Source organism: Gracilinanus agilis, chromosome 1, assembly GCF_016433145.1.
Source record: "Gracilinanus agilis isolate LMUSP501 chromosome 1, AgileGrace, whole genome shotgun sequence".
In the NCBI taxonomy this organism is placed as follows: Eukaryota; Metazoa; Chordata; class Mammalia; order Didelphimorphia; family Didelphidae; genus Gracilinanus; species Gracilinanus agilis.
Window position 1 is genome coordinate 56,875,851 of NC_058130.1, and position 12,732 is coordinate 56,888,582.

General features: G+C 39.9%; 1 protein-coding gene across 1 annotated transcript in view; it reads left to right on the top strand.

Moving 5' to 3' along the window:
- PPARG (peroxisome proliferator activated receptor gamma) overlaps window positions 1-12,732 on the top strand; it is a 142,202-nt gene that overhangs the window by 79,612 nt on the left and 49,858 nt on the right. Inside the window, exon 4 of the mRNA XM_044666669.1 lies at window positions 2,028-2,166. Coding sequence (XP_044522604.1) covers window positions 2,028-2,166 — 139 coding nt within the window. The remainder of the gene's footprint in view (window positions 1-2,027; window positions 2,167-12,732) is intronic.

Sequence of the window (12,732 nt, forward strand, 5' to 3'; positions counted from 1 at the left end):
CATCAGTAAACAAATACTTATTGATCAATTGCTTGATTGATTGGAGTTCAAGGGCCATGTACTAGTCATCTGGCTATGGGTAAGACACTTAACCCTTCAGTAAGGAAATCTTTAAGACTATGTGTTTCACAGAAGTAAAACAACTGCTTGATCACTTGGGTTGATGGGGATATGATTGGGGATGTAGACTCTAAGCAATCGATCACCCTAGTGCAAATATCAATAATATGGAACTAGGTCTTGATCAGTGATACATGTAAAACCCAATGGAATTGCACATTGGCTAACAGGGAAGTTGGGGGGGAGACTTGAGGGGAAGGGAAAGAACATGAATCGTGGAACCATGAAAAAGATATTCTAAAAAAATTAAAATTTAATTTAATTTAAAAATTAAAAATTAAATTGAAAAAAAGATTGTGTTTCAGGAGAATTGCTATTCCATTCGGCATCACTGGACATGGTTTTTTCACCAGCCATTCCATAAACTGATGTACTCACAAGACTAGACCAAATATATGGAGATCTAGACTAATTGAATTTTAGAAGAGGAAAAGTCTTTAGAGATCACTTAGTCCAGCCTCACCTGACCCCAGAGCTGCTGAAAGTGTCCAAGAGTTTTACTCCAAAACTTGGCTTTGGCCTCCATGATAGCGCTAGGTTTCCCAGGGAATTCGGTCAATTCTTACATCTTGTTCTCTCTTATGCTCTTATGCCTGTGGGCTACAGTGACTCTGGGCCCTCCTTAAACTGCATAAATAAATGAAATGAATTTCTGCAGGAAATTATGCAATGTGAAGAATTCCTCAAAATTATCCACATGTGGATTTTTATTGGTCCCGATCACAGCTTCAGATGGAACCACTCTAACTTTGCCAAACCGCGCAATGCAGTTGGGAAGGATGAGGCCTGTGGCTGAAATGATTTGCAGGGAGGTTAAACTGATTACATGGTGGTTTATTCTCATTACATTGAATCCAGAACTCTTCTCAGATCAGACTGAAAACCAAATGGAGACTCAAGATAGAGTCCGTTAGGCCTGTGTGACCAGATGAATGTGGTCACAGTCATGAAATCATAGAATTGGAAGGATCTTAGAAAACATCTGATCCAGCCCACCATTTTATAAATGAAAAACAACAATAACAACTAAAGCCAAGACTGTAGGTAATAGCAACAGGTCCTATTAATTTAATGCATTCACATTTACAATAGTTCAGTGAGATTGGTAGTCCATCTATTATTATCTCACTTTTATAGGGAGAAGGAAGGGAACAAGTATTTATTTATTAAGTACATACTATATGTCAGGCACTATGTTAAGTGGTTTACAAACATCTCGATTGAACCTCACAACAATCCTGGGTTGTTGTTTGGTCATTGTCAGTCGTGTCCAATTCTCCATGATGCCACTTGGGGTTTTCTTGGCCAAGATACTGGAGTGGTTTGCCATTTTCTTCTCCAGATCATTTTACAGATGAAGAAACTGAGGCAAACAAGGTGAAATGCCTTGCCCAGAGTCACACAACTATTCAGTGTCTGAGGCCAGATTTGAACCCAGGTTGATGAGCCTTCTAGATGCCAACACCAGCGCTCTATCTATTGTGCCAGCTACCTGAACAACCCTGGGATATAAGTGCTCTTTATGTTCTTTATTTTACAGTTGCAGGGTTAAATGCCTGGCCCAGAATCACATACCTAATAGATGTCTGATGCCAGGCTCGAACTCAAGTCTTAGTGATTGTAGACCTAGCACTATATCCAAGGTGCCAACTAGCTGCCCTATTTTAGGGCTTGAGAAACTGAGGCTGAGCTATGCTTAGGGACTTGCTCCTGCTCACATTACCCAAGCCTGGGCTTTTTCCCCCACCCTTTGCCTTCTTTAACCTAAATGGACACTTGACTAAGCTCACATAGTGAGTTAGTGGTGGGGTTGAAGCTAGCCCAGTGTGTGACCCACTGTTCGAGGCATCCCCCAGGGGCATCCCCCAGGGGCACTTCATATGTCGCTTCTCTCCATCCCTTTGCAGGGTTTCTTCCGGAGGACAATTCGTTTGAAACTTATCTATGATCGGTGTGATCTGAACTGTCGGATTCATAAGAAGAGTAGAAATAAATGTCAGTACTGCAGGTTTCAGAAGTGCCTTGCTGTGGGGATGTCCCATAATGGTGAGTATATATACATATATATATACATATATATGTATTTTATAACACAAGACAATTACTACATAGGGACTATTGAGTGAAAATTGGATCAAATTGGTCAATCAGTAAATCAGTCGAGAAATTTATTAAGTGTTTGCTGTATGCCAAGCACTGTGTCAAGCTGTAAAAAGATTGTGCCTGCCCTCAGGGACCTTACATCCTTTTTTTTTTTTTAAAAACCTTACCCTCTATCTTAGAATCAATACTGTGTATTGTTTCCAAGGCAAAAGAGCAGTAAGGGCGAGGTAATGAGGGTTAAATGACTTGCACAGGATCACACAGCTAGGAAATAAAGCGTCTGAGGCCAGATTTGAACCCAGAACCTCCTGTCTCTAGGTCTGCCTGGCTCTCAATCCACTAGGTGCCCCTAAAGCTTACATTTTAATGGGGGAGGCAACATGGGAACAATTGTACAAATATGCAGAGTAGCCAAAAGGGGCAATAATTGCTAAGAAGCTGTGGCTAGGGACTGAGAAGGTCCTCCTGCAAAAGGTGGGATTTGAGCTAAGTCTTGAAGGAAGTCAACCAAAGCTGGCAAGCACAAGGAAGGGAGGAAGCATTTCAGGCATGGAAGACAGCCAGCGAAAAGGCAAGGTGATTAGAGATGGAATGTCACGTCTAAGGAATAGTCACTGTTGCTGGTTCATAGACTCCATGGAGGGAAGTCAAGTAGAAGCAAGCTGGAAGGTTGGAAGACAGAAGGGTTTTTTGTTGTTGTTGTTGTTGTTGTTGTTTTAATAGTCTTTATTTATTTATTTATTTATGTTTTGAGAAGTTATCATGGTTACATGATTCATGTTCTTACTTTCCCCTTCATCCCCCGACCTCCTCCCCCCACCCATGGCCAATGCACGTTTCCACTGGTTTTAACATGTGTCATCGATCAAGACATATTTCCAAATTGTTGATAGTTGCATTGGAGTGGTAGTTTCGAGTCTACATCCCCAATCATGTCCGCCTCAACCCATGTGTTCAAGCAGTTGTTTTTCTTCTGTGTTTCCACTCCTGTAGTTCTTCCTCTGAATGTGGCTAGCATTCTTTTCCATAGATCCCTCAGAAATTGTCCTGGATCATTGAATCATTGCTGCTAGTACAGAAGCCCATTACATTCGATTTTACCACAGTGTATCAGTCTCTGTGTACAATGTTCTTCTGGCTCTGCTCCTTTCACTCTGCAGCAATTCTTGGCGGTCTTTCCAGTTCAAATGGAATTAAGTCTGTTTATCTATGATCTCTTTGGGGTACAAATCCAACAATGATCCAGCCATACCATTGTTGGGTTTGTACCCCAAAGAGATCATAGATAAACCGACTTGTACAAAAATATTTATAGCCGCACTTTTTGTGGTGGCAAAAAACTGGAAAATGAGGGGATGCCCTTCAATTGGGGAATGGCTGAACAAATTGTGGTATATGCTGGTGATGGAATACTATTGTGCTCAAAGAAATAATAAACTGGAGGCAGTAGGTTTTGAAGAAATCTGAAGGCCAAACAGGATTCTTATATTTGATCATAGACCAATTAAATTTATCAAGTGGGGTGTGGGGTGAGGGAGGGGAATATCTCTGCCATTGTGAGACCTGCACTGCTCTTGAGGGAAATCACTTTGGCAGCCAAGTGGGGAGAGCTGAAAAAAGGAGGCTAATCAGAAAGCAGGTACAAATTGTCTAGGCATAAGGTGATGAAAACTTGCTTCAGGGTAGAAGGTCTATGAGAAGGGAGAAATTGTTATACAGCTATTTGAACTATTAGAGCTTAAAACTGCCTTAAGCCTTTTGGGACACCTTGTATGTGAGAAGATAGAAATAGTCAGACTTGGCAATAGATTGGATATGTGGACTGAGTGTAAGAGAGATCTCGAGGAAGACACTGAGGTTATGAGCCTGAGGGACTGAGAGAAGGGTAGTGCCCTCAACAGTAAAAGTTTAGAAAAGTGGGGGCTGGGGGTTAAATAACGAGTTCTCTTTTGAAGTTTGAGATGTCCATGGGGCATATAGCTCAAGAATATCCAAAAGGCAGTTGGTGATACAAAACTGGAGTTCAGGAAAAAGGATAGCACTGGATATATAATTCTAGGAATCATTTGCATATAGATGATAGTTGAACACATCCATCAAGCAAAATAATACAGAAGGCTGAGAACAGAGCCTTTTGGGGATCCTCATAGTGAGTTTGACCTGAATCAATGTCCAACAAAGGAGAATGAGGAGGAATAGTCAGAAAGGTAGGAGAAGAACCAGGAGGAACAGTGTTACCAAAACCCAGATAGGACCAAGAATGCAGAAAGAGGTGATGGACTTCTATCAAAGATTGAAGAAAGATCAAGAAGCATGAAGATTGAGAAAAGGCTGTTAAAGTGGACCATTAAGAGATCACTAGTGCCTCTGGAGAGAACAAGTTCTCTTCAATGATGAGGTTGAAGTCAGATGGCAGAGTTTAGAGTCAATTGAGAGGAAGAGAAGGAAGCAAATGTGTTTTGATTTCTCAAGGAGTTTAGCTAAGAAAGGGAGGGCAGATGGGATGATAGGATCAAGTGAGAGTTTTGTAAGAATGGGGAAAGAAATGGTCACATCGGTAGACAGCAAAGGAGCCAGCATATAGGGAAAGAATGGGGATGAGAATGGAGACTCTAGAGAAAGCAGTCATCTCCTGGAGAAGATGGGATGAGATGAGATCAAGAGGGATTTGTCTCGACAAAAAGAACCACTTCTTCATATGAGACAAGGATGAAGGAGAGGGTAATGAGGGAAGGTGTTATGAGTGCTATGAGTTGAGAAGGAGGGGAGAAGAGGGAGTTCTTATCAAATGACTTAATGAGTGATGTGAATGAAGAGAGATCCTAACCTGAAAGGTTCAGCATCAAGGAGGGAGGGAGAAGGGATGCTATGGAATGAAAAGGTTTGGAATAGCTGCTTTGGGGAATGGAAGAGCAAACTAATCAGGTGGGTATACAAGGATTACCTTGCTGCAGTGAGGACCCAATTGAGGTTATGTAACATAAATCTATATCCATTGATTTGGAATTGGAAGAGACTTCATAAGTCATCTATTTCTACCTCCTCGTTTTACAGTTAAGAAAACTGAGGTCCAGAGAGGCAAGGTGATTTGTTCAAGGTCACACAGTCAATAGTGGAAATGGAATTTAAACAAAGTTCTCTGATTCCAAACTCATTGTTCTTTTCACTGTATCATGAACGGGCTTGAGACCATTATTTAGCACTATGAGCCAAATTTAAGAAAAATACACATACATACCTATGTATCAATGAACTTGCAGTCAGAATACTTTGTGTTCTGCATATGACACTTTGTGTCAGAACAGAATGTGACACTTTTCATTTGGGCAATAGTCAGCAAATCTATGTATGTTGTAAACTCTTCTTTCGTGGTATTGAATATGCATCTACCGTCTTTGGAAATTCAGGGATTTCATATTCTCACAGCTTAAGTCCTTTGAGGTAGAGAATTTAATTATCTGGTCAACATGTTGCAAGTGTTCTTGAGAGATTTTCACAATAATATCTCTGCAGGCAACAAGTTATGTTCTTTGCCTCTTTAATATGGTGAAGTGATTGGTCTACATTGGAACTATAAATTCCCATCTAAATCAAAATTTAGGTTGATTACCTCTTTATAGTACTTTTTAATACATTCGTACTGACAATAACGTCTCTCTAAACCTGTTTGCATGGGTTGTTGTAATGATGCCAAATTCCATATTATGAATAAATTTCCAAATGCTTTCATATTCATTTCTCCATTTTATCTTCACAGCAACACTAAACAAAGGAAGGGCATATATTAGTATGCTTCTCTGGTTGTGTGTTACCTATCTCCAGTACCTAGCATAGTTGTTTATTAAATAGTTGAATATGGTTCAATTCCATAAGCATTATTAAGTCCCTACTATGTGTGCAACACCATGCACATTAGAGATATCAAGACAAAACAAGCCCCTCAAATCCACTATTATCAAGGAGGTCACATACTACTGAGAAGCTCAAGATAAAGACACTTAATAATGGTTATTGAATTGAGTTAGATCAGAGGTAAGTGCCTTAGATTTCTATCAGTAGTCTATTTATAGATGAAGATTTAAGAATCAATTATGGAAGGGCAGCTAGGAGACTCAGTATTTAGAGAGCTAGGCTCAAAGACAGGAGGTCCTGGGTTCAAATCTGGCTTCAGATACTTCTGAACTGCATGGCCCTAGGCAGATCACTTAACCCCCACTGCCTAGCCCTTACCTCTCTTCTGCCTTGGAACCAATACACAATATTGATTATTTGAAATGAGGTAAGAGTTTCATAAAAAAATCAACCATAGAGTGGTGATAGGCTCAGTACAGATCGAGACTATTTTTTGGACATGGCCAATTATTTGTTATTTGTTTTGCTTGACTATGCATGTTTGTAATAGGGATTTTGTTTTCTTTTCTTTCTTGATTAGGGAGGAAAAAAAGAGGAAAGGCATGAATTTTTGTTGATTAAAAAATTAAAATTTAATTTTAAAAAGGATCAACCATGCTTTTCTTATCAATAAGAGCAGCCTGAATTCAAAAGGCACAGAAACAATAACTGTACCCATTTGCCAAGACTCTTCTCTTATCCTTTACTCCCCTTGTAAATTTAATCTGATCAGGTGATATTTCCAGCCACTAACCTGAACTTCATCTACCTCAGACTAAAACATCTTCTATGAGGTGGGAAAAAAATAAATCAGTTCTTTAAAGCAGATTTTTTTTCTATAAGATTCTGGGCATCCAAATATATGATTGATGCTTTTTCCCCTCCTCTTTCCAGCTAAATACCCAGCAACAAACCAGCACAAGCTTTTGGTAACCTTTGACCATAAGGGCAGGCTCAAACTCAGCTCGGTGCCACCAGGGATGCAGGGACAGGAGAAGAGGTTGCCTTGGCTTAACTTGTCTTCACAATGGACTATAGCTGATGCACAGGGGTATACAACTGCTGGCTCTGGTTGCAAAATAATTTGCTGATTTAATTCCATCAATTTCCTCTTGATTTGTAGACCTCATAAAGCAGAAAGCCCTAGTTTCCAAGTCAGGGGTTATATTTCAGGTGATGCAACCAAGTTGTAATAAACTTATATCATCTTTGTGAGGAAATCATTGACTTCAAGGTCATTATCACTGAGACAACTAAGGAAAGCTGGCCAAGTCCCCTTTTAATGTTGTTTGGTTTCAGATTTTTTAAAAAGCATGTCATCTGCATGTTTGTGGAAAATCTATCTCCACTTGCTCGAAGGCAAAAACAGTATTTAAAACCCAACCTTGGTAGAATTTGTGCTATAATTTTCTTTTTCCCAGAAAAGTCAAAGAAAGTTATTATGAACTTGAAAGTCTGGTCATTTTATGACTTCATGTGAAAATACTCACTTCAGAACCTCTGAAGAGAGAGACAGAGTCATAATGAAGAGTCTTCCCTCATTCTTCTTGGCAAAGTCAAGAGAAAAACAGGAATTAAATGTCATAACATAAAAGACTTACGTAATTCGGCACTTTAAAGATTACAAATATATCTGAGAAAATGAATTCTCATAGATTCTTATAACAATGTCTTTGCTGTACCGAAAAGGAAACAACCAAACTGAGTTGTGCACATGAAAGTACCTCCAGTCTCTAGGCCTTGAGGACATTCGCCATAGCATCTTGATAATAGGATAACTTCCCTAATAGATTTCTAGAATGCTAGAGAGTCCTTCAAAAGTACATTGAGATGGCCAGTGGGCTACCTTTTGACTACGGTTTCAGGTAGACAGCGGTGAAGATTCCCATTCACCTCGATTGCCATCTTATTATGAAAGCATTTAGATATTTATTTCCCTAATCAATAAGCCTTTTGTGGCTTCATGGCATGTACCATTGAAGGTGCAGACTTCCCATCCTGCCATTTAAGATCTTCCATCTGACAACATCTTTATCTTTCACTCTTTCCCTACATGTATTCCACATTCAACCCAATAAGACTATTTTAGCCTTTCCCATGTATACAGTACTTTCCCTCTTGTGTACTTTCATTCATATGGTCCTTTTGATTGGAATTCCTTGTTTGTCCATAGAAGGTTATGTGAAGTCTTCCCCATGAGACCATAAACTCCTCCAAGCAGAGCCTGTCTTCTGCCTTTCTTTGTATGCCCAGCACTTTTATCATTGTTGTTCAGTCGTTTCAGTCACGTCCAACACTTCGTGACCCCATTTGGGGTTTTCTTGGCAAAGATACTGGAGTGGTTTGCTATCTCCTTCTCCAGATCTTTTTACAGATGAAGAAACTGAGGCAAATAGGGTGAAATGACTTGCCCAGGGTCACTTAACTATTAAGTATCTGAGACCAGATTTGAACTCAGGAAGTTGAGTCTTCTTGACTTCAGGTCCAATACTTTATCTACCTATTTTTCCCACCCCAAGTTCTTAGCCCATAATAAAGGTATAGTCAAGGCAAAGTGTAGAGTATATATGGGGAATGGTGCCTGGTGTATAGTAAGTGTTTAATAAAAGTTTATTGTCTGATGGGCACAATGTAGAGTCTGGCATTTTCAATGTTTAGCACTATTTAAATTATGACTCATAATTCCAGAGACCCAAGAACCATACACAGAAAACCCATGGTGAAAACCTTTAGAACAGACATCCTTAGCCTTTTTATGCTATGGTCTCCATAGATAATCTGAATGACAATGAAGCCTATGGACACTTCTCAGAATATCCATTTTTTTCTGTGTGTTTTTTTAACTCTTACCTTCCTAGAATCAATACTAAGTATTAATCCTAAGGCAGAAGAGCAGTAAGGGGTTAAGTGACTTGCACAGAGTCACACAGCCAGGAAATGTCTGAGGTCAGATTTGAACCTAGGACCTCTCATCTCTAGGCCTGACTCTCTATCCACTGAACCACCCAGCTGCCCTACAATTCCTTCTTTATCAGGTGAAACTTTGACTTTGGGTATCTCCATCTGCATTTGCAGCTGAGATATAGGAGACCCCTGCACTGCTGGGTTACACTGTTTTATTTTTCAGTTACAGAAAATCACGCACTCTCGTTATGCCAACTCCACGAGGATAGATTGACAAAGCAAATGACTGCAAGTCCCAGGGTAGTCCGGTTGCCTAGACTTGTTCAGATTGGTTCCCGGTAGCTTAAACTTGTGCTAACCCTTTTGGTGTCTCTTCTATGAACCTGCCTTTCTGGACACAACAACAGCCACCTCCAGGGAAAGATGTGATGAACCCTGAGTGCAGACTAAAGTATACTTTTTTCACTTGCTTTATGTTCCTTGCTTTTATTTGCAATTTATTTGCAACATGGCTGATATGAAATAGGTTTTGTATGACTTCACATGCATGTATAATTGACATCCTATTGCTTGCCTTCTCATTGAATAGGGGAGGATCAGAAGGGAGAGAGGAAATTTAGAACTCAAAAAAAATTTTTAATGAATGTTATAAAGTTGTTTTTAAAAAACAGGAGAAGAAATGAACACAACAAACAGAACTTCTTTGTCATGAGGCCTCTCAGCTTTTTGTGTGCTGAGTTAGTAATTTCCCAAAAAGTCTTTACCAAGATGAATAATTTAAAAAGATGTGGCCATAAAGTAATGAGATTAGTTTGAGCATTTGATTTTTTTTAACCCTTTCCTTCCTTCCTGGAGTCAATACTGTATATTGGCTCCAAGGCAGAAGAGTGCTAAGGGGAGGCAATGGGGGGTCAAGTGACCCTCTGAGCATTTGATTTAATAGACATAGAAAGTAAGCAGTGTGGGGCAGCTTTGTGGCTCAGGGGATTGAATCAGGCCAGGAAATGGGAGGTCATGAGTTCAACCGTGGTCTCAGAGCATTTCTTAGCTATATAACTCTAGGAAAGTCATTTAACCCAGTTGCCTAGCCCCTACCGCTCTTCTGCCTTAGAACCTATACTTAGTATTGATTTTAAGACAAAAGTGTAAGGTTTATTTAAAAAGAAGAGAGAAAAAGAAAGGAAGAAAAAAAGAATTGAGGGAGGAGAGAAGGAAAGGGAAAAAGGAAGAGAAGAAAAGAAGGGATGGAGGAAGGAAGGATGGAAAATGAAAGGGAAAAAGGAAGGGAGGAAGGAAGAAAGGAAAGGAAGAGGGAAGGAGAGAAGAAAAGAAGGGAGAGAGGAAGGAAGGAAGGGAAAGGGGAAAAAGGAAGGAAGGGAGAAATGAAAGAAGGAAAGGAAAGAAGAAAGAAGGAGAGAAGGAAAGGAAAAAAGGAAGAGTGGAAGAAAGGAAGAAAAAACAAAGACTCTTCAGAGTTATTCCTTTGAAAGCCTATTCACTGCTCTTAGGATCACTTTCTCACCCACACAGATATACCAGTCATGTTATTTTACATTCCCACAAGACAAGAATAGCTGGTGTTGAAGGAAGGAAGAAAGAAAGGGAAAAAGGAATAGAGGAAGGAAGGAGAGAGGGAGAGACTAGGCAGGGAGGAAGGAAGGGAAACAAAAAACTTTTAGAATTATTCCATTGAAGGCCTATGCACTTAGCCCCCAGTAAGGCTACCATTGTTCAGGACACTACCAGAGCACTTCATGCAGAACTTCCCTCAGGACCACTTTCTAACTCATGGGGAAATACCAGTCATGTTATTTTACATTGCCACAAGGCTGGTGTTGATGTAGAATGGACACAAGGTTTTTTGACCCTCATCCCAATTCTGTGAGGCAGAATCTACAGTAATTATTGGCTCCATTTTAAAGATGAGGAAAATGAAGTTCAAAGGGGCTTTCATTAGCCAGCCAGTAAACACTTACTAAATGCCTACTGTGTGCCAGACACTGTGCTAAATGCTAGGAATACAAAAAAGGGGAATAGTATCTGGGATAAAATGGAGATAATCACTAGAGAGAAGGCACTAGAATGAACAGGGCTAGGGCAGCCTTCTTGTGAGAAGGTGGGATTTTGGCTGGCAAGCTACAGAAGGCAGGAGGTGAAAGCAAAGAGGGAGACAATTCCAGGCATGGGGGGCAGCCAGAGAAAGTGCCCAGACAATAGATGGAGTGTCTTATAGAAGGAACAGTAAGGAATCCTACATCACTGGCATCAAGGAAGGGAAAGAGAGAAGGCTATAAGATGTTAAAAAAAAAAACAGCTATGAAAGTCAAGGGGGTGGGTTATGAGTAGTCTGGTGCCTGTGGTCTCACTGTTATCAAGTGTTATAGGAAGGATTTTGCCACATATCTGCCCACTGCACAAATCTTGTAGGTACCTATTTATCTCCATTCTGTTTCCACCATTAGAATGTGAAAGTAAGGACTATTTTTGCTTCTTTTTATATTCCCAGGGCTTAGCACAATACATGGCACACAGCAGGCATTTAATAAATGTTTTTTGGTTCATCTGATTGACCTGCTAATTCTAAATCCAGCCCTCTTTTTATGTTACAAGGCATTATATATTAGTACATCCAAGGGAGCCCATTGCCCATTGAATCTGACCCCCCACTTTGTAATTATTTTCCTTGAAAATGTGAATCTCACTCCCATAGAATCAGTTAACGAAGATTGAGGCTTTGAGGCTATTCGTGTTGGGGTATGATAGGGCAGGGAGGCAAGGTAGGAAAAGAAAAGTTGAGAGAGACACAGGCATGTATGTAGAGATGAACAGAAAAGATGGGGGAGAGAAAATCAGCAGAAGACTCTTTTGTGTCCAAATATGTTATTTGAAGGGGATGGGAAGGGAACGAGCATTTATATAGCACCTATTATGTGCCAGGCACTATACTAAATGTTTTCTGTAAATATTATCTCATTTGATGCCAACAATAACCTTGTAAAAACAAGCAGGGGTTGTAGTTAGCCATCCCTGCTCTAGCTCAGCCTGTAAACAAGTTGTAAGGAAGGTGTTGAACCTTTGCTTTTATAGATCTTTTCTCACTAGGTAAGCCCATACCCCATTGAAATCCCAGGTCCAATCCCTAGACTTTTAATAGATTTTAAAGTGCTTTCCTTTTAATGATCCTATGAAATGGGTACTTTAAGTATTATCTACATGACTAGGGTGGAGAAGGATATCTTGGCCAAGAAGACCCCAAATGGAGTCACAAGAAGTTGGGCACTACTGAAAATGACTGAAAAACAACAAAAATCTGACCAGAGAGATTCAGTGACTTGCCCAGGGTGGGTCACACACTACCCAAGTACCAGACCATATAGATACTGAAAAAAGAAAGATAATATAGGGAAATGGGGTGATGATCAGAGTAGGTTTTCTGGAGGAAATAGAACCTAAGTTGAGTCAACAAAGTGTTTTCTAGAAATCCATAATAGAGGTAAGAGATAGAATAAGCCAAAGAAGAGGAGGAAGGAACAGGATTAAGGAATTGAGAGGAGCTCTTTTTTTACTGGTATGTCAAGACTTGAATTTGTACAAGTTAAGTCTGAAAAGGTAGATTGGGCTTAGATTATAGAAAGCAGAAATGTATATTTTCTGTTGTAGATAGTGGGGTGTACCCCTCAAGGTTTTTGAGTAGAGAAGTGGCATAAGCCAGAA